The sequence below is a fragment of the Calypte anna genome, chromosome 3 (assembly GCF_003957555.1).
Source record: "Calypte anna isolate BGI_N300 chromosome 3, bCalAnn1_v1.p, whole genome shotgun sequence".
In the NCBI taxonomy this organism is placed as follows: domain Eukaryota; kingdom Metazoa; phylum Chordata; class Aves; order Apodiformes; family Trochilidae; genus Calypte; species Calypte anna.
Genome location: NC_044246.1, coordinates 87,080,839 through 87,104,142, shown reverse-complemented (window position 1 = coordinate 87,104,142; position 23,304 = coordinate 87,080,839). Strand labels below are relative to the sequence as shown.

Here is a 23,304-nt window from a genome sequence, read left to right as displayed (position 1 = left end):
AAGCAACAAAATAGGTATTGCATAATAGAACCAAAATGGTTTCTGATATTGATACTACTGTATAACAAACTGGGCTTTGGAATAAGCAAAATTGCTTGGAGCTTCAGTACATCAATTTTTTTCCTCTTAATTTTAGCCTTCCTGCAAATGTCTGAAACACTTCACACCCAGTGAAATCAAAGCAAATTTACAAGACAGACCAAATTCTAAACACACAAGAAACTGGGAGATCATCATGTACTTTTAACAGGAACACACACTGGCCATACCCTTCATAGCACCTCAGTGACTTCAGAAAGACTTTCTGAAAACTGTGTTGAAAACATTCTTGATTTCATGCAAATGTATCTGAAGAACTAAGATTTCAATTACACACCAAAGCAGAATCCCAACTTAAACTCATAAACTGAGGAAAACTAGTTTATAGTAATGGTCACAGTAAAAATATATACACAACTTAAAGACTCTCTACTTCCAGATCTCTTTGTTAACTAGATCAAACAGCAAGACTTCTAAGTGCTTGTAAACACATAATCCAGTCTTCTGTAGTAAGCGATCCTGCATTTTTCAGGGAATTCTTATTATTCTTATACTGATCTCAGTCACACAGATGCATTTGTTGTAGTAGTACTCTGCAGAAAACAAAAAACTTCACAATTTAAACTGAGGGAGACTACTGTTTCTGTTTCACTACACAACAAGATTTCTAGAACACCAAAGATGCCCACACTATGCAGAGGTAGCCAAGGAGCAAGGGAGGCTGTTGGAACAGTTTCAGTGCAGCTGAAGTCTGCTATCACAGAGCAGGTAACAGCAGCAATGTTCTGCCAGCATGCATCTTAATGCCCCATTTCCCCCCGCAATGCTGTGAAAACACAGGTCAAACCATTATCTGAAACCGATTGAGAAAGGGGTGTAAGATTGTACCCAGCACCTTGTACAGAAAGGAGAAAGCTCATCCTCCCTTCAGCTTGCACTCTTCAGTTTCTAAGTGTCCTGCTTACATTAGGCACAGTATTTCAGTGAGAAGCAAAGCTGTCATGGATTTATAAGTGGTGTTAATATCCTAGGGACATTTAGGATTCAAAACAGAGTTTTCCATATGTATGCTTTTCATAAAGAGATGATTTATAACATCAAGGTACATTAACCAGGAAGCAAGAATATCTAGAGCTGGTATTTATTCATAAAAATGATTAATAATTCGATTAATCTAACTTCTGACAGTTCCATGCAGCAAATATCCAATGCTGACAACTACACTGAGTAAGTATGAAAAAACTGCATGCCACATCTGGTAGTAGATTAAGTGAGCTTAATATTCCTACTTCCTACAAAGTACCTCTTCCATATATCCAAGTGCAACTGGAGAAGTTTGAGTTTTGCTCATCAGCAAAATTATTAGCTAGAGAGAAATACCTACTGCTGCAAGACTGAGAAAAGTTGTGTGTCTACTACACAAGTGACATTTGTTTTCAAGTAACTCAAATAACCAAGGTAGTCACTTCTGACTTGCTATTCTTTCTAGAAATAAAACTCCCTACACCATGACTATAAACTAGTACACAAGAAAGAAAAAAACTAATTAATAAAAACAATAATAGCAAAGATCATACCTTTGATTTAATCCTTAGTAAATGTTGTTCCACTTCTTCAATGTCTTCAGTGTTCTCTAATCGTTCATAAGCTGCACTGGTAGTTCCCTTAATCAAATTTAGAGGCAAAGCTGACATTCCATAAGCCTAAAATGAAAAGGAAATACACATTCAAACTATCTACTAAATATTTTCATCTGATACAGCTAGAACATAGCAGCCTTAGGGTATCATGGATGATTTTCACTTCCCCTCCCACTCATTTCCCTCTACAGATACTTACACTGAGGCAATTATTTTCATTTTTGAGGAAAATAAACGTGCTATACAGATTCCAGTGCCTTGCATTGTTCCCACAGTACCTGAATATCTCATGATCACTAGAACAAGAGACTTCATATAAGCATAGGCCACTCAAGATTTAATCAAGCTAGTCCTTGGTTTTTTTGTTAAATCATCTAGCTTCCTAAAACATTTACTTGCTCATTTTAAATCATAAAACATTTGTAATAGGAGAATTTCTAGATATTGAATATAAATATCATAGAAGCAAAGTACACAATTTCTTAGCAGACAGTAGTCTTCAGTTGTCTACATTTAAAACTATGTACATATTCTACTAAAAAAAACACAACTGCAGTAAAGAGACACAGCAACAGGTAGGTGAACATTTGAACTTGGTTACACTCAGAGACTGCTTAGGCATTTAATCTTAGTTATAAAACCTATACCATCCAAAGTGCTTGCCAGCTTCTATATCAACAAGCACAGATTTTTCCAATTAGATGTCTGTAAGCTTTTCACTAATAGAAGTGGCAACATTTTTAAGGCAAGATAAACACAAAAATGCTATTATTTCCTGCTGCCCTATGAATCTTATAGATCTAGATCAATGTCACAAATTTCTCCAAGCATATTAGAGAACCAGGCTTTTTGTTTTGCTGTGAGTGGGAGGCTGTTGGCTGTACGATATTCTTGATGCAGACCTCAGCAGAAAGGTTATTCTCTTAAACCACAATTAACACATCCAGTTCCCCTAGCACACTTGACATCTTTAACTTCCGAAATAAGCAGTTTTACAGATTTTCAAAGGAATACCATTCCTTCCATCAAGCATAGATTTTATATTTTATACTGAAAATACATTCAACACAAATGCTACTGTCTTATAAATATCTCCATACATGCTGTTAGGTCACGAGTTTTCTGTACACAATATTTGATTTGACCTGCATAAGGACCTATGTAGACACCTTTATGTCCAAAGTGTGGTACTCAAAGCAAGACACTGTCCATTTTTGGGATGTATTTTCACCATGACCTGTACACTGCCACTTAGAAGCCCCCTTCACAAAGGTATCTTATTTATCAATACTGTTCAAAGCCAAAAACCTAAATTACCATTTCAATATAAATATCTGACAATGAGCCCACAAACTTCAGTTTCACTCTACAAGTGTGAAGGGACAATACTTAAAATACAATATGGTCACTTACTCTGCAAGTGACAATATGCTGCGATTTCAATAAAAAGTCCTCCAAGCAGTTGGCTATAAAAGCATGAAACAGAAGTCTAGCAGTCCAATAGCCCTGTTCACTTACTGTGGAATTAGGTTTCTTATGTTTAGAGTGACAATTACCAGTCAATTGTTGGAAGAGTGTCAATTAAGTTCAACAAGCAGACAGCATGTGTCTCTCAGCAGGTGTGGCTTAGGAAGTGCCAAATACATTGGAATAACCACATCCCTTTATCTACTGGCTATATTCTTGATGATACAGCCCAGGACACTGTTTACCTTTCTGCTGCAGGACACATTGATGGCTCTTGCCCAGCTTACTGTCCACTAGGACATCCATGTCCTTTTCTGAAGAGCCATTGTTCGACCAGTTGGCCCCCAGCATCAACTATAGTTTGGAATTAATTCATTCCAGATTAAAAATCCATCAGCAGATTAAAATCTGCTAAACCTGATGCCATTCTGGTTGTCCTGCTCTTCCCACCTGTCAATACCTTTCTGGTGGCTCTTCATTCTGTGGTATCTACTTCACCCAGTTTGGTAACATTCTCAAATTTGATGACTATATAAAGAATCCCATCATCCAAGTCATTTATGAAGACTAAATAGTAGAGCCAATATTGACCCTGAAAATCTCACTTAAACCTGGTTGCTAGTAATGTAACTCTAAAACTTAGGTAAAAGCATAAACACTACTCAATTTCAAAACTAGAATGCAGGCTGCAATCTAACCAAGGTTCCTCTGTGGAACCCAAAACACTTCTACCCAGAGTCAAAGATACTCAGTACATAGAAACACATATGATGAGAAATTGCTATGACAATAGACCTACACAATTTTACAACCTAAGCCCAGAAGCAACTACAGTCACCATTAACCAGAGGCTTCCACCTGTCCTTCAAACAGCTACCATCAACTATCAGATATGAAGTATTTACTCAAAAGACATGGTTAAGGAACAAAAATCAGAGTTCTAAATATTCTAAATCAAATTTTTGAAAAAGCAGAAGTGCCAGATTTTAAAGTGATGCCTTGTATTGCTGTTTTTGCAGATGTGAATGACATAATGGAATATCAAGTTTCGTCTAGTGAGCAAGGCATCTTAAGTTCCTTCCTTAAATACAAAAGATAGAATCATAGAATGGCTATAGATTTGCAATGAGATGATCTTTAGGATCCCTTCCAACTCCCCTGCACGGGAAGCAACATCTCCCACTAGGCCACGTTACTTAGGGCCCCATACAACCTGGCCTTGAACACTTTCAGGGAGGGGGCAGCCACAACCCTCTGAGCAACCTGTTCCAGTGTTGCACCACCCTCACAGAAAATAATTTCTTTCCTAATGTCCCCTCTTCAAGTTTTAAACCATTGCTCCTTGTCCTGTGGCCACACACCCCTGCAAAAAGCCCTACCCCAGCTCTCCTGTAAACCCCCTTCAGGTATTAAAAAGCTCCTATAAAGTCACCTCAGAGCCTCCCCTTCTCTAGTCTGAGAAGGGCTTCCCAATTCCTCAAATGTAACAGGCAATTATAGAATACATGGTGATTTTTTTTCCACATCACTTCTTCAAAATCTAGTACTAAAATCTAGTACTTCAAAATCTAGACACTAACTATCCAGGCTTCTGTCTGATAATACATGCTGCAAGGTTAAGTCTTTAAAGTCTCTGACGTCCATCTATGCTGTTAGTGAATGCCTGATCAACTTCACTGAAACCCCATTTTACAGTAGGGAGAAATAAAAGTACATTCACAGTTAAAACACACTTGAGAGCCTATTCCCCTCTTGAATCCCCACAGGTGATCCATGGAAGACATCATGCTCCATGAGTAAGCTTAAGGGGTGGAAAGCCAAACTCTTGAGAGTTTGCTATCTAGTGAGTACAAGCTAGAGGCACCAGAAGTAAGTAGCTCTCTCATTCTTATTCAAGAGTCCGCCCACAGACACTACAAATAATAGTTCTGGAAGGCTGAAGTAAATTCTATACTTCATGCATTTCTTGAAGTAGGTGGCCTTCAACTCCAAAGGAGAAGAGAAAAAACAAATCTATCAAAGCAACAGAAAAACCAGGTTACCTATCCTATAAAAAGAACAGTCTAAACAAAGCTCTTAGCAATTCCTCCTATTTGTTATTCACAGAAGTGGTAGCTAAGTCTGAGACAGGAATTTGCACAGCAACCTGTCATCAGCGAAGCAGGAGCCTGTAACTCACATGAAAGCAACAATTAGTTCAATATGTTTATGCAGTATCAGTAGGCACTGAAGGACAGTGAAAAGCATCCTGTAGCTGTTCTCTCAGCATGCCATCAAACCCAAATATACTCTGTGCTCTGGAGAGAGCACTAAAATACCTCAATAGAGTTTACAGATTATGCAACCATTACTCCCAGTTTGCCTGATCTTTACTTTTCCAGTGTCCCTTTTCTACCCATTGTGTCTGCAGTATATTCAGCTACTCTGTCATTCCACAGTTAAGATTTAGAAGGAAGAGCTGCTGTTCTGATCTTTTGGACTCATGCAAACTCAGCACCTTTAAGACTACAACTTTAGACTTGCCAAACTCACATAGCTCATGTATGGCTAGGGTAACCAGTCTTTTGGATTAGTTGCTTGGCCCCTTATAAGTCTCTCATAAGCAGAAGACAGAAAACAAGTGAGGTTTGGACAAGTTGTAAAATAACATTTTACAGAAGTTGCAGCAAGTTACTTACTATGTCACGGATAAAGCCAAGAGTACTAAAAATATCCAGAAAGGTTTTCCATTGGGAACCATAACCATTATTATTATTATAACCATGACTTTAACATTTTTAAACTGCACAAGCTATCAAAGAATTCCATTGAAAAGGGTATATTAAGGTGGGAACACCTAATAATCTACCAGATTAGCCATAAACACACAGATCAGTCAGAAGGAACACAGAAAAAAAGCCACACTGAAATGAGCATAGCAAATTAAATTACTTTAGAAAAGATTTAAAAGAGTTAGATTTAACTTTGAACACCTACTGCAAAAAGACCGAATCCTCAAGAATTTTACTTTAATTAGAAGTTGATTGTGTTTCACCTTCTACATCTGCTATGTTCAGTTAATAATATATTGTCTAACATTTAACTTGCAGCCCACACAGAATAGTCTCGTCTTTTCAGAAAGAAAGAACAGGTAAGTTGTTTCTGATTAGTTTGGCAAACAACCAGCACTGCAACTGAAGGTAAGTTTACCAACTTTTTCCAGTTAAGGATATTTTTAAGAATTTAACCTGTGTTTTCAAGAAATTATCACAAAGTACTTAGATAGCATAGCAGAAAATTATAAATTCAATTTATTTTTAGAGATACATATATCAGGCAGCTATGGCTTTTAAGGGCTATCACTGAGGTGTTTTAACAGATGTATATGTAATTTTGTGCAAAAAAGGTGTAGAAATATTTCTTGCATAGCACTGCCCTCTAGTGAAGTCAAATGAAACAGCCAAAAATAAAAAGGGAATCCTATTATTAAATCACTGAAGACATAAGAATTCACAGCTTAAAAAAAAAAATAAATTCCTACATTCTTACAATAGCTTGTTTCAAGACTTCACTTCAAAGTGTGCCCATGAAAGACCATGCCCAATTCTCCCAACTAGACTGTTATCAAAAACACATTTATTCAAGTTAAAAACCAGCTAAACTCCAGTTGAGCATATACAGTGCCTTTAAGAAATAAAAGTCAAGTATTAACCACCCCACAAAAACTCCCCCATCAAGAAGCATAATTAGCTTTTTATTTAAATTATGTTAAGCACAAGGGAAGTCCCATTATGATACCTTTTATCCCTCACAGCAACCTGAACTGGTGGGAGGTGCTCCTACCCATGCAGCAGCATTGGAATTACATACTATTAAGGATCTTTTAAGGTCTCTTCCAATCAAAACCATTGTGTGATTCTATTAAATGAAAACTACCACTGACCTCAGCAATTTAGTATCTACAGTTCTCCAAAAGCAGTCAGAATCAGGTTGTTAAAACAAATAACAATCCAATTGCTTTGCTATTTCAGTTTACTTCTTCATGGAGAAGTGAACAAAAAAACACTGCATTTCTTTTATATTTAAAAATTGACATTGAAGTGATTAAGTGGTAATGAAAACAAATGCTAACTTCTGGATTTTTTGGTAACTGCTTGATTTCTACTTAAAAAAAGTCAGTAGTAAATGAGTGCTTTTAAGGGTAGGCTATAGAATGCTTTAAGCTTTTCATCTGTTAATAGAAATGAGTTAACTACAAGAAAAGCAAGTCATACTCCGGACAAAAATTGTGTGAAAAGGTCATTCAAGTTCTCAGTACACAAACTGAGCTTTGTAACACCCCCTCTTTCAGAATGGGGGAAAGATGATCACTTTACAAGTTCATTAAAAAAATTAATCAAATAATGCTTATTAAATGTTCTAGAAAAATTAGAGCCAATTGTAATCATGCTTCAAGGACATACTAAATGAGATGCACAAAAAATCACTCAAATTAAACTGCCTATCACTGTGCAATACATTATGCTGCCTTGAGTTCAAATAGCAATCTGGAGCTGACAACAACTATTGTATTAATACCTAAGGCAATATAAAACTATTTCAATGCAAAATAGTAATGAAAGAAGAGATGCAAAGTACATCATCTGTGAAACTGTTTCAAACAAAGCACTGCAGCTCTAATTTATCATTTTCTTGTTATATTCCATGTTTATAGTCATGGAAAGTTGTCAGTGTAAATCATCAAGGTCACAGACTTGCAGAGCCCCCTGAGGATTACTTCCTTCACATTTCTTAAGAAACAGCTTTAAATATCAAGTGCTGTTCTTCAATATTATGCATTACATAACTCCAAAGAACATTAGACTTTTTATTAAAGCTTTAAAACAGAGAAGCAACTACCAATTCAAGACTGTTGAAAATTGAGCCATAACAAGTTTAAATAATGTAACTGATTTAAGTATTGAATGTGCTGGAGAAAAAAATTACATTTATGTTTATGCTTGTCAGTAATATCAGTGTATTTATCGTGAACATTTTTAGACTTCATTTATAACTTGAATAAAAACACTCTTATTACTTGTGCTTAAAAAGTTAAACATTTAGAATATGCACCTTCCCTAGTTACACCTTTCTCCCCCCTTTCTAGCCTTTTAAAACATCCATGTCAATGAAAAGACTAATCTTTTGAGTATCCAGCAAGGAAATGCAACATGGAGTGTGAGTTTTAGTATTACATTCTAAAAGATCATACTAATAAGGATCAACTCAAAGTTAATCAGAAGCAGCATAATTACCTCTTCCACAGCTAAAAAATACTTATTTTAAATCAATTGGCAGAAGCATGCAAGTTCGTGTCTTGTAAAATCAAGTTTCTAGAGTTAAAGTAACAGAAAAAGTAATTGGATTGCTCAGGTTACAGTATTTAATGTGGGATTTTTTGTTTGTTCAACACCCCCACTCCTCACCTCCCCGCATTCCCAAACAGGCATATTCTTCCCTCCACTAACAAAAGAAGCTTCTGAAAACTGCCACCTAACAAACTATTTAAAAGCTACTATTATCCTCTGACATAGAGTAGTCTTGTATGAATTAGTTGTTACTACAACACAGAGCTATATAATTTTCCAAAGAAAGAAACAGAATCATTTTGGTTGGAAAGAAGCTTTAACATCATCAAGTGTATCTGTAATCCTAGCACACTGCCAAACCCACCACTAAACCACATCCCCAAGCACCACATCTACAGTCTTGTAAATACCTCCATGTATGGTGGCTCAAGCACTTCCTTGGCCAGCCTGTTGAAATGCTTGACAACCCTTTCAGTGACAAAACTTACTGAATAGATACTGCATATTTTTTCAAAGTGCCCACTGCACTTTTTTGAACATTAGTTTTACCAAAGTGAACAAATCATAGAAAAATATGTCTAAGAAACAGTTTCCTCACAAACAAGATGCAAGAATAAGCCTTCCAAGCTGAGTTAAGTGAGTTTATAAAAGTAAATATGGTGGAATTAAATAAATCCAATAAGGATTGCTACAAATCACTTTTCCCTTTAAGTTTTCATAGGTTAAAGCCAAGTTTAAGCAGAGAGGACATCCCACACCTCGATGTACACCACAGAAAGTGCCACCCATGACTACAAATGCTAAAACCCACAGGTCCTCATAGCAAACATACTACAGAGGTCCTCAGGCTGGACAAGACATCTGGATGTCAACAGAGGTCCAATCCCTCTGCTCAAGCAGGGTTACCTACAGCTGCCTGCCCAGGACCATGTCCATAGGGGTCTTGAATACCACTCTCAAGGAGGGGAGATTCCACAAGCTACCTGGACAATGTGTTAATGCTCAGTCACTCTCACAGTGAAAAAAAGTTTCCTTATGTCCAGAGGGACCATCCTGTGTTTTCAGTGTGTGCCCATTATCTCCATTACCTCCTGTCACTGGGCAGCACTGAAAAAGCAGCCTGGCTCCATACTGTTTGCACTCTCCCTTCAGATATTTGTACAAATTGATAAGGTTTATCCTGAGCTTTCCTCTTCTCTATGTTAAGCAGTACCCAGCCTTTCCACAGAGGAAAAAAGTTCCTTAGCCATCTTGGTGGCCCTTCACTGGACACTCCTCATGTGGCTCCTCATCTCCCTCATACTGAGGAGAAAAGATCTGCACACAGCACTTCAAGTGTGGCATTACCAGGGATGAGCTGAGGAAAAGGATCATATGCCTCCTAATGCAGACCAGGATTCCATTAAGACTTCTTTGCAGTAAGGATGTATTGCTGGCTCCTGGTTACCTTAGTGTCCATCAGAACCCCCAGGTACTTGTCTTCAAAGGTGCTTTTACTGCTGGGTGGTCCCCTGCATATATAGGTACCTGGATTTGTTCCTCCCCAGCTGCAGGATTTCACACTTTTCCTAGCTGAAGTTCAAGAGGTTCCTCTCAGCTCATTTCTTTCATCTGTCATGGTCCCCCCAGATGGCATCACAACCCTCTTGACTATCAGCCACTCCTCCCAGATTGGTGTCACCTGGAAGCTTTCTGAAGGTACACTGCCCCATCATCCTGATCCTTAATGAAGATGCTGAACAGGACTGGATGCAATATAGACCTTGGGCATACACCACTGGTGATTAGCCTCCAACTAGACTTCACTCCACTGATCACCATCTGCTGTTTCCAGCCATTCAGCCAGCTTTTACTCCAGCTCACTGTCAGCTAATCTAGACCATATTTCATAAACTTCTCTATAGGGTTCTTATGGGAGACTCTCAAAACATGGGCAAGATTTGGCTTCCCAGTTGGAATCTGGAAAACACCTATTACTGACAAGAAGTTCTGTATCTTCAGCATACAGCTTTTGAAACCTTGTGCATAGTGCGTACCTTTTAATCTGTGTATAAACTTGCTCTCCAAATTCAGATTTACTTCAAAAAAGTCGTACTACATCACTACAAATAGGGTACAGAAATAGTACTCTGTAGAGGCAAGATAAATCAGGTGCCTCGAATTGCCAGTGAGTGGGTGTGAGTCCACCTGTGCCTGAGTAGGACAGGCCCCTATTGGGCATGAGCAAGACCAGGGGCCAATAAAGGTGGGACACACACCCACAGAGGAGACCTCAGCTCACTCTGGTGTGAGGCATGGAGAGGCCAGCAGCTCGTCGAGCCTCTGGAGCAAGAAAGGCTCTTCCCGCTACACTTCTACCCTGGAAGCGCTGTGTGGTGGCTGGAGTCCTGGAAGAGACCAGCAGCTCGTCGAGCTCCAGGAGCAAGAATGGCTCCTCCCGCTACAGTACTCACCTTTCAAACAAATTATGCTGTTAATACAGTGTTGTGTTTTGCCACACATTCAAGGTTTTTTTTGTTGTGTTGTTTTGGATTGGTTTTTCTGCTAAACTAAGTTTGGAACACTCCATAAAGAGTTACACATTGTTGGAAAGAAATTGAGAGTTCAGTTCTGTGCCCAACTCTTACAACTCTTAGTAAAACAAGTACTGTGGGAAGAAAGACTGCTCATTAGAATGGCTACAGTAACAAATAAACTTAACAGAACATATGTTTAGAGGGCAAATATTGGAGGCAATTTGAGAATTTACCACTACAGACTTTTTTAAAAGGCAATAGACTTTTCAAATGCAACTAAGACAACTGCTTCAGCTTGTCTTTATACACTATCGTAAATGCTTAGTCTCATTCTAGACACCTTTCACCTCCCTTTGCAATCAAGTGCTAGAGAAACTCTTTTTCCTATGGAAGTGTAACAGTATTGAAAAAGGTTCACACTTGAGAACAAAACAGTTCACAGCCAGACACTGTTATAGGTCCAGAGAAGCCACAGTAGCCACATTATGCAGGACTGCAAAAACCATATTCCAATGGAAAACTAACCAGAACAAGCCAATATATTTTCCACTTAGTGTACAGTTAAGATCCTCTCTCTCTAAACACTCCTTTTACTCCTCATAGATCATGACATGATGTTAAGAAATTCCATACAACATTTAATTTGCTCTTTCATTCAAACATTAGCTGTTGACTTCTGAAGATATTTCATAGCAAATATAAAACTTGAACAAAAATCTAATTCTTACAATAGCTCCTGCTTTTAACCAACAGCATCTGCAAAAATCCACACTATCTTCTGCATTCAGTCATCACTGAAAGTAATTTTGGGGAAACTCTGATCTTCCTTAGGGGAAGTAACTTTCACAAAAATTCCTTAAACTGGTAATTTCTGTTTCTATGTTAGCACCCTCCCAATGATTTACTGCCAGAGATGAGATGCCTTCAAATTCAATATGTATTACTAATTCCTCATGATATTTAATTAGTATTTCACAGAAATTAAGCAACTCAGTAATTTTTCATACTGAATAAGTTTTGTTTCTCTACTCTCTCTGGCTTTAACAGTATATTTCATGCTACTCCATTCAGATGCTTGGGAGACATTCCCGAGTTAACAGCAAAATTCTGCGGTTTTCCTCAGACAACGAGAAAAGCTCTTTCCTTTAAGTTTCACCAAGTCAAACTCAGTGAATCAATTTTGATGTTTGAAACCCCAGAAAATGAAAACTGGCAAGCTAATACACTGACCACCATACTGACTGTAGTGTTACCTATCACACTCAATAACATAAGTCCTCAGTTTGTCAGCATGTCTGGTCCAGCACAATACTTCAATTCACGTTGGCCCCCGCCTACCTCTTTCACTCTCCCCCCCAAAAGGAAAAAAAAAAAAAACACTCCCATACTAAATTTTTACAATTTTGTGTAGTCTGATGAAGCCTGTTCATTATTGAAGTGCATGGTAAACTATTAGTGCAGAGTAATAGATTAAATCAACTTACTCCTTAACAGAAGCCCAGAATACTGGATCAATGCTAATGGTACTCCTTAAAAAATAGATTTTAACTAGATTAGTCATTGGGGTAAATTTGTTAGTTCCATAATTTCAAGTGTTGCTATTTATAATCCAAAGAACATCACTCCCTGCAGAAGCAAGACAATATGTTTTCATTGGGAAAGCCTTGGAGGGTACACATGAAGTAAGCTTTTGCTTTCAGTATCTACTCCAAGTCAAGGCTGCTTGCTGCCAGTATCAAAGCCTCTTTGCCCAACTTCTCTACAGTATTTTGTATTACCACAATGCAGAAATGCAATTTTGGAACTGCCATAATCTCATTTTTCACACTGAAGGCCACACAAAACAGTACGGCTAATTTGTTTAATTGTAGAATGGATAAATTGTACTTCAAGAGACACAGAATCACTTCATACATCTGCTTCATGGTACTCTTCCACAAACATTAAGATTAAATCAATCAGCCAGAATCAGAATGGGCAGAGGATTCCCATTTAGTTTTACTGGGTTTTGTGTTAAGTAGCAGGCATTCAGTGTTAAACCATTCTTGATTAGGTATGAAAGTAGGTGCTAACATACCACTGATTACAATGCAGCTTTCATTAGATTTTAAATTAGATTTTTTTCCTTCTGTCCTGGTTTGGGCCAGGATAAAGGTGATTTTCTGTCTTGTACTTTTGCTTTTAGCTAAGTTTCTCAGATAGTGTGTGCTTCTAGGATTGATAACACTTGATGTTTATAGTTACTGCTAGAGACTGGTATGCAGAGCCAAGGACACTGCTCAGCTCTGAGGAAAACATTTTACCGTCCAGAAGGAGTAAAGAGGTCCCACCTGAGCCCTCCTTTAGGGAGGAACAGACAAGATAGATACCAGAATTGACCAAACAGAGTATTCCATCCCATATACGTCACACTCAGTATAAATTTGAGGCATCACAAGGGCCGAGCCTGATCTTTTCCTGATTTCCTGCTTCCCTTCCTTCACTCGGTATCCTGGAAGGATCCTGTCCGTTCGTCTGCCTGTGGTCCTGATCCGTGCCAGCCCATATCTGTGTGTTCCTGCCTCCAGTTCCCGACTGCTGCCGACTCCAGGAGTCCAGCCTGGACTTTCCCAGGGCTGCCCTACAGCCTCGGTGGTGACGTGAGAGTTATTGGGGGAGAGGGGGGAGGAATGTGGTATCCATTTTCCTGTATATTTGTATATATTTAGTAATTTTTCTATTTATCATTACTGTTTCATTAAAGTTGTGTAGTTTAGTTTCCAACCCATAAGTCTCTCTCCCTTATTCTCTCTCCTTTCTCTATCAAGGATAGAGAGATTAATAGAGAGCGTCTGTTATTCGGTTTAATCGCCGGGCCAGTGTTAAACCATGACACCTTCACAATAGAAAAGTAAATATAGAAAAAATAAATAAAAATGCACCTCTCCTTGCAACACTGACATGAAGCAAACTGTGGCTATTAAGAAATCAGGGGGACATCAAAACAATTCAGTTATGCTGTACTACAATACCCAATTCTTAACCAAGATCTGAGATCATCTCTATTCAGGAAGGCAACTCTGATAACACTTTGTGTCCCCATCTCTCTACCTTTTTTCTGGATAATTTTTAAGAATGTGCCTTCTTTCTTGTGTTCCCCCACATATAAAGGCACTCTCTGTGCTTGAGAAAACCAATCTGCAACTGATTACCAACCAACAAATTGATGACAGCAGACAAAGGCCTCCCACCTTTATAAAACAGGACAATTTGATAGGCATGCAGAAGGATGGCTGAAAAATAGAGGTGTCCAACTCCTTACTTGTCAGGTTCTAATGCCAGAGGCATGCATTATAGACAATGCTTCACAGACTTGCCTTTGTACTTATGCCTTTGTCTTATTAAGAGGCGATTTTTCTTTTGTAGTGAACATAGCAAAAGAATTCACAAACAATTACTCTTCCTCTTTCCAAAATCATGCTGCTTCTCCCAAGAGGAGGGAGTGGAGTAACACAAACTGGTAGAGACTGAGACAAACATCTCTGGGCAAAAATCTACCTGAGTCTTAGGGAAATGGGATAGCCCATTTCCAAGAACTTTTCACTACTGAAATAAGTTTTGCATGAATGCATAACACTGGGAGAAGTCCAGCCACAATATAAACTGGAATGCAGGTAGATGGTATTCATGGTATATCTATGTCACACTGGTAATTCATTCTTCAGATGATGAGAACAGCACTGCTCATGCTATCATGCACTTACGGGTGCAAGTGGCTTACATATGGACATATGACTTACTGGCAGTGGGCAAAAAAAACTCCACAAAGCCATTCCTGCTTCAGCTTTGAGAACACAGACCTAATGTGTGGTTTTCACTGTCTGTGATATTTGTAGCTCCATCCATCCATGTATCAAAACCAGCCACTGTTTCAGCATAGGATTGTAAGATCACCTGAAAACAGACTCACATGTGGATGGACTGCAACTTCCTGTGTGAGCACACTCCTAAAAATTTCTGTGAAACAGCACTTCCATTCCCCCTATGCTGCCTTAACATCTACTGTAAACCAGAAGAGATAGTTTCAGAAGAATCAAATTCAGCAGTTGAAAGTAAGCAATTATTTTCCATGCTTCAGGCAGCTAAATGGACAGCTTGAAGTTTTCAAAGCAATAAATTAGCCTAAAATCTCAGTAATTAAGGCATTCAGAGAAGACTATTTTCGTTCACGTTTCACCTAATTTACCACCCAGTAGCTGTACAAAGTCCTAAATATAGTAAGACTAAGGCTACAACATTGAGGGTAGAGACACTGTCTTCATCTGAGAAGTCACACAGACAGCACATTTAAGTTACTGAACATGAAATGGAAATCACATTTTCAGGTTCAGCTAGTCATAAGGACAGAAGCCAATCATGATACTCAGTTAAATGGTGCCTACAAGTAATGTGAGCTCAAACAAACAGGGAAATTACACTGAAATAACAGGAAAAAAAAGCCTGGGAAACTCTCACTAGAAATAGGATATATTACCAATAAATTAAAATACTTCCAAGCACTACTTTTTTAAACATTGTTTACATTTCAGTCAGCACTAAATTTGTTCACAATAATCTTTATATTAGAGGCATAAAGATGCTTACCGGTTATAAAAGCCATACTTGCCAACTGCTTGGAAAAACAAGATATTTTCCCAGCTAATTTATTTGTTCTTAATGTTAGTCTTACAGAGGTTAAAAACACTACACTACACGTGCTCTGCAGAAATGTAACTGAATAATAGATTTAGCTTTCCTTCAATAATTAAAGGAAATAAATTTACAAGCTGAGATTTTATTACAGGCTTAGGTAAGATCTGGACCTTTTTTTTGGCTAGCACACATCTCAGCAATATAGCCTGATTTAGTCACCCATGTTAGTCAGAAAAGGCTTAAATTAATAAAATTTATGATTTGGGTCAAGTTAAAGCATGTAGTCTATGGATATAAAAGCAATTCAGCTCACCTGAGATACCTATTGGCTGATCTGCCAAAAAGCTAACTGCAGCCTGACAACCACCAAGCTGCTGTCAACATTCATACACTTCTATCTAGGATCCTGTATTGAATTACCACCCCTAATCCTTCTGTAACTTACAGCAGCTTAAGTCACTAGTATAAAGAGGCAGAAAATCATTAGCTATGCCTGTTACTCAATTTAGATTTGTTTAACAGTACTAAAGGTAGCATTTAGCAGGTACTTTAACTTCTTACCCAATTATGACTAAACCATTCTTCCTCTTATGTATCTTTGTTCTATGACAATTTTATCCATTTATCCTTTGCCTGACAAGTGACCACAAAACAAATCCTTGGCTAGCAATGCTTGCAAATAACTTCTTTGATGAGCTGGTGTTACAGAGCCACTTAGAATTCACTAGTAAAGATGGGAATAAATATGGGAACAACTTCACTATGCTAGAGCCAGTCTGCAATGGAAGAGGGAGTTATTTTAGTCAGGACACAAACTTTAAGATTAAAACTTATCAGGAAAATGCTGACTTCTCAGAAATTTTAAAGCTTTGTTTGCAGTTATCTTAAGCTTTAAAGCCTCATCTTTATTACTAAACTTCACCTTGATGCCTACTTAATACACATAGCATTACAAACAGGATGATTATTCTGTGACTGAAGAAATAAAACAATAGAAAAGCAAGTGATCACTTGAACTTCAAATGTTGGCAAAAGCTAGTAAAATTGAAATGGTTCCTTTCCTCTGCATATCAAAGCAAGAGTAAGGGAGTTTAACAAATCTTAAATATGATTTACAGAATGGACACTGAATCCTTCTAAGCTACTGTAACAACTGCAGTAGTTCAGCTGCATGCCTAGAACTAACAAGAACATTCCTGAGACTTTAGAAGAAAAGCCTTTAAACAATTTCAATTTCTATTTGTTTTTAACTTTTTCGCTATTCTTGATCTAAGGCTAACACTACAGAAGATGCTATAGACTCTTCATACCTAAAACTGAATCCTGGACATACCTAGATATATCCTTACTCAAACTCTAGAAACACAGAACCATGAAGCAATGCTCCGCTGAAGACACTTAATCTTTTGTGGAACAGCCTTCTAAAGAAACAGTTATGGTCAAGAATATTGCATACATCTTTACAAATCAATTTACTCTGCAAGACTTCATTTTAAAGTTTCGCAGAGACAAAAACATCAATGTAGAAAGTTGCAGTAAAGGTTATATTCAGTATAATAAACTGACCAGATCAATTCCCAGTCATGCTGTAATCCAATGAATAAAAAAGAGCAATATTAATTTTCACTGCTGTATGGATAAACCTAAAACCAGGAGGAGCCACAGAGTGCATGTTACAAGCCATAAGGAATAATGTGACTTCCCCTTGCAGAAACACACCAAAATTAGATCTGATTTGGGCTCTAGTTCTGAAACAGTGGTTCTTAAATCTACAGTAAAAAAGTTATTCCTCTCATTCCAAGAACTCAGTAGTGTTTCAAACAACAACAATCCAGAGCTAGAACACTGTTGAGGCTACTTAGCATGATAAATTTTCTACAAGGCATAGCCCATGCTAACTGCAAGTATCATGAATGTAAAAGAGCTAAATCATTTGCAGAATAACTTACTGTGTAAGTGATAGCTGCCAACATTCCAATCACAGTCAAGGAACTAATGGAAAATGAAAGAGCAGTCAAGCCATCTGAAAAAAAAAAAAAAAGCCCGTTGAAAATTGCTTAAGTAGAAGAACATTTCTTCACTAATTAAGATATTTAAGTCCATTAGATTGAAGAAAAAAACAACAACTAAGACATAGTTACCAGCCATAAAAACTCAGATGAAAAATTCACCTATCATAATCTTGTCATCAATACATCTTCCTCCAATACTGCAAGAAGCAGGACAGCCATCTCTCCTTTGCTCCAAATCCAGATGTTTCAAGTGGTCGACTAGCCACTAGGTGAACTTTCTTCCATAGCTATCTAATGATTCTTCAAGACTTATTCTCAGCCTTTAGAGGGTGCTAAACTCAGACTGAGAAACCCTGTTATAGTTATCCTTTATGAGAAGCTGTATCTTTCTTCTGACCAACACTAAGACTCCTTCCAGAAATACCAAAAAATAATAGAACACTACCAAATCTGACTTGTCAGCACAAATATTTTCTTTGATATTTTTAATACATAATAGCAAAAAACTTCCCTAAAGCTTACATTAATGTTTGAAATACTACATTTTGTTTAAAATTGGAAAAACAGCTAGCCACTAAACTGACACTGTCCCCCCTATACTATTTGTGAAATCTTCTCCTATGATCTGAAGAGCTCTGACAAGAGTAATTCCCTAACACATCACACAATGTACCTAAACACCCCATTTGATAATCTTCCTATACCTGCATTTGCAAACATTGTATCGACTTAAGTTTAAACTGTGTTCAATGGAACATTAGGAAACTAGCTAGATAAAAAATTCGTAATTGTATTCCAGAAGATAGCTGGCATATCAAGGTCTGCCTCTGGATGCGTGTGCATTCCTTTTATAAACCCACTGCAAACTGAGTGGATGTAGAACAAACATCAAAAATTAGTATTTTGAAATTCTTGGGTTAACTGCAGAAAAGGGAAAATAATAAGTCTCCATAAAGACAGGAAAACAAGTATAAGTAAAGATGATGGGTAAGAATTTTGTCCTCATTTCTCTAGCTTTGAAACATGAAAAACTTTCATAACAAGACTGATCAGGGACTTGTTGGCTCCAAATTAGCTCCACAAAACCTCCTGCCTTGGCAGACAGCAAGCTAAGGTAAGCCAGCAGTGTACTCTGGCAGCACAGAAATCCAAAAGCATCCTGGGCTGTATTAACAGGATCATGCCCATCCATTAAAGGAAGGGACCATATAGGGAATACCACAACCAGCCTTGAGTCCCCCACTGCAGGCAAGATTAATAAATACAAACAAGTTAAGGGAAGAGCTAAGTAGGTCAGAGACTGGAGCACACATTGTGCAGAGAAGTTGAGGGAGCCAGGCTTGTTCAGCCCAGAGCAAAACAGCTTTGGACAGACCTGCTTATCAACAGGTGAATACCAGCTTTTCAGTAGTACATAGCAGAGTACAAGAAAATGGGCAACAGTCCATATAACCACACTGGATAAGAGGTTTGTTTTGGTTTTCACCATGAGATGAAAGCCTCCATCCTTAAGGGTTTTTCAAGAGCTAGCTGATAAAGTCCTGAACAACCTTGTCTAATCTTACAGCTTCTACCTTTGAGCAGATGTGACTAAATGATCTGAGGTGTCTTCACTCTGAGCACTACAAGATAATGCTCACCCTGATCCTACAAGATAATGCTGGTAGCACCAAAAATAAAAACAAGACAGATCAGGTTCAAGAACGCTTAAGTAAATTGGACATACAAAGTTGATGGGACCTGAAGGAATACACCAACTGCTGACAGAGATAGCAAGCTGCATTGCTAGGAACTTTTAGTCAGCACAAAATTCCTAGAATAACGCAGAATATAACCTGACCAAGAATCATAGGATTGTATTCTAAAACATTCAGACAGAAGCCACTATTCTGATACATAGCAAGAATGTGGCAGAAAAATTACAATAGTTATGCATTTGGATTAATGCTTGTTAACTTTTAGTCACCATTTTTCAGGCTACATTTACAAAGTCTGTGGTAGCTCACCTATAAAACACAGCACACCTTTGCTCTTGAAACAAACCCTGGCTAAGTACATGAACTGCAGAAGCTAAAGGTTAAATGCAATATGCAATATGATGTAGTTTAGTGAGCAGCTAGTCAAGTTAGAAAACTGCCACCAAAAAAGTTTTCTTATTCAGTCAATAACAAGTATGCCAGAATAAGTTATCTGCAGGTCATGCAAAGCTCAGAACAAATCTCCAACTTACGGCTGCTTCCAAATTCTTCAAACAAGAGTTTCACTTTCTCCCACTCCGTGGAATTATTCTTGTTGGGAATATCCAAAGGAACAAAAGCACTGTAACAAAGCAAAAAAGTGATTTAATTAGCCAAATATCAAAAGCATTCTACTTCCAAGTTAGGAAAAGACATCCACTTATTCCTGAAGAAAAAATTGTATGACACCAGGTTAAAATTCTGAATGCAGTGTTTTATTTTATTCACATTCCCCTCAAATGCAGTATTTAGACCAGCATAGCGCATGTGTGTGTGTGTGCACGCACACCAAGTCAGATCCAAGGTCAATAAACATGATTTTCTATTTAAAGGTCCTAACAGAGATAAGGACTCTATATTCAAGCATTGTTAAAAGATGTATTAATCTGATTTACTGTTGTTTGACTGATGTGCAAAGGAACACCCAGACTTTGAGCATCAATTGAGACAAATTCTCTTGTACATCCACACCTCCAGAAGCTATAAAAAAAAGATTCCTATAATTACGGTTAAAAGTCACATGTTTATCCTCCATTACTAGAACTTTAACAAATCTGCTGCATTCTATTCCTTGTTCTGTAGTTGCCCCACAGAACTGTACTGCAGAGAAGTTCATTGAATATTTTTGACCTTCCAATTAGCAGAGACAAGCAAAACACTCAGAAGAAAGTCAGACAAAACAGGCCTGTATTTGAAAGCTTCCTGCTGTCAGTCTCCCCATCTACAATCCAATAACAAGAGTAATTCTTCAGCATCTCCATAGCCCAAACAGGTACTTTTATAACAGCTGAAAAACCAGTACTTCCACACCAATCTGAACCCATAGCTTCCAGAATGCCTATAAGTCACATTCAGATTTGGAGAGCAACTGTTTAGGTAAAGAATGTGAGAAGCCAAATCAAAGTCCAGAAAGACTTCTCAGAAATATCTTTTGGACATTTGTATGAAAGGTACATAAATTCCTGCCTCAAGTCCCAATAAGAAAGCAAACAGCAAACACGCATCTTCCAGGAATGAGCATCAAATTTCAAGTACAGAATATAAATGTGTGTTCCAAACCTTAGTGCAAAAAACTATGTTCTTCAAAGTCAAAACTTATTTTTAAAGTCTTAACTTTTAAAAAATGCTTGACTTTTAGTTTCTTAGCTGTGCAAGAGGTAGATTAAGGCTATCATTTACTTAAGCTGATACATGCTCACTAACTTAGTTTGTAGTAATTCTTCTTGTAAAAGAGCATCCAGGCAAGAGCAAGATATAGCTATCAAAGTCAAAATTTCTACCTCTAAAAGACAGAAACACAGTAACTGAAGGTTTATTTGCTACAAAGCATTAGGAGACTAGGAAACTAAGTAAGAGCATGTCCTTTTATTTTAGCATCAATATGAACTTGCTATCTGTGGATCATATGTAGGAAAAAATTGAGATGTAAGAACATCTTGGGAAATTTCTAGCTGGCTTGCCTTTTTTCCCTTCCTCCAAAAAGCAACAGGGCTTTTTTCCCCTGAGGCTCTCTCCAACTGCATGCCAAAGAACAAAGCAGCCACAGTACCCACTATACACACTGAATTCTGTACTCAGCTAAACCTTGACAGAAAGAGAGGAACACTTGATTCTGCTCCTGCTCTTGTTCCATGCACTGAGGAACTCAAAAGAATGCAGGAACTCTAAATTCACACATCTTAGTCCCAAGCAAGCGTGAATGTTATTTCCCCTCCTGAACAGAGCACTCAGCTAGTAACAAACTAGCCAGAAGGCTAGCTAGGTCACTTGAACAGACTTCTGGCTTGTAGCTTAGCAGGCAATGAGAGTAAGAGGAGTTAGCATTCCTATCCATCTGCAGGCTTGCAAGCAGTCCACACTCCCAAAGAATCTCTAACAAACAGCCCATCCATTCCACCAGCGTAGCACACAGCAGTCTAAGCCTATTCTTCATGCCCCCTGAACAAGCAGAAATTTGACAAAAGCCTTGGGTATCTTGCTATATTGACTGAATGGTCAATGTAGCTGAGAGCTATTGTAGCAATCACCAGAATAAGAAGTTTCCATGCTAAATAACTCCACTCACCTATCATCCCTGTGATGCAATGTAAGTCAGTCCGCTGGACAAGTGCCAGTGCAAGATTTTACAGGTTTAGCTGAAAATTCAGTTGATACAAGCAAATAGAACAACTCAACTACCATGTGATTTCTTACACTGGGAGTTTTGGAGAGCAATGAAATTATTAACTGCAGTAATTTTAAAAGTGGAAGAAAACTGCAATGCTGTTGAAAAAACATACTGGGAATATTACGATTAAGATCTAGATCAATATCTTGGCTGCAGAACAAGGAAAGCAAATGCAAGACAAGCAGTTTTAGACTATTAACTTTTGGCAGGGCTAATAAGACACAGGTGTATAGATGGGCCAAGTTTGATCTTTAAATCAAAGAATGCCATTAACTCTCATCCCCAGGAAAATAATTTGTAACACATGAGATTTAAACTCATTTCCTTCAAGTGAGTTCTGCTAAAATATAATTTGCATAATTATTTATAGGCTAATTACATATATATTCATAACTTTGTAAAAGCTAATGGTTCTAGAAAATTTAAGGTAAGCTGTTGAATTCCAAACTGACAGTGAGTCAATCCTTTCAGAACCAAAAATCCATTAGCATCAAAAGAAAATTTTAGTTCAGACCAGGCTGTTGCGTGTCACACTGTAGATTGTAGTATCTGAAGCCCCTTGCCCCCTGCACATATTTACAGCAAACTATATTCAAGATGACTTCTAAAAAGGTGTCCTGGTTTGGGCCAGGATAAAGGTGATTTTCTGTTTTGTACTTTTACTTTTAGCTAAGTCTCTTGTAAGTAGTTGCACTGCTGAAATTAACAGCAAGTTTCTCAGACAGTGTGTGTTTCTAGGACTGATAACATTTGATGTTTATAGTTACTGCTAGAGACTGGTATGCAGAGCCAAGGACACTGCTCAGCTCTGAGGAAAACATTTTACCGTCCAGGAGGATACAGAGGTCCCACCTGAGCCCTCCTTTGGGGAGGAACAGACAAGATAGATGCCAGAATTGACCAAACAGAGTATTCCATCCCATATACGTCACACTCAGTATAAATTTGAGGCATCACGAGGGCCGAGCCAGATCTTTTCCTGATTTCCTGCTTCCCTTCCTTCACCCGGCATCCTGGAAGGATCCCGTCCGTTCGTTTGCCTGTGGTCCTGATCCATGCCAGCCCATATCTGTGTGTTCCTGCCTCCGGTTCCCGACTGCTGCCGACTCCAGGAGTCCAGCCTGGACTTTCCCAGGGCTGCCCTACAGCCTCAGTGGTGACGTGAGAGTTATTGGGTGACGTGGGAGAGGGGGGAGGAATGTGGTATCCATTTTCCTGTATATTTGTA

General features: G+C 38.1%; 1 protein-coding gene across 1 annotated transcript in view; it reads right to left on the bottom strand.

The window, feature by feature from the left end:
- Positions 1–23,304, bottom strand: part of LMBRD1 (LMBR1 domain containing 1) — a 72,023-nt gene that overhangs the window by 28,140 nt on the left and 20,579 nt on the right. The window contains exons 6-8 of the mRNA XM_008502297.2: positions 19,903–19,991; positions 17,610–17,683; positions 1,617–1,742 (exon numbers count right to left, since the gene is read on the bottom strand). Of these exons, the coding sequence (XP_008500519.1) occupies positions 1,617–1,742; positions 17,610–17,683; positions 19,903–19,991 (289 nt within the window). The remainder of the gene's footprint in view (positions 1–1,616; positions 1,743–17,609; positions 17,684–19,902; positions 19,992–23,304) is intronic.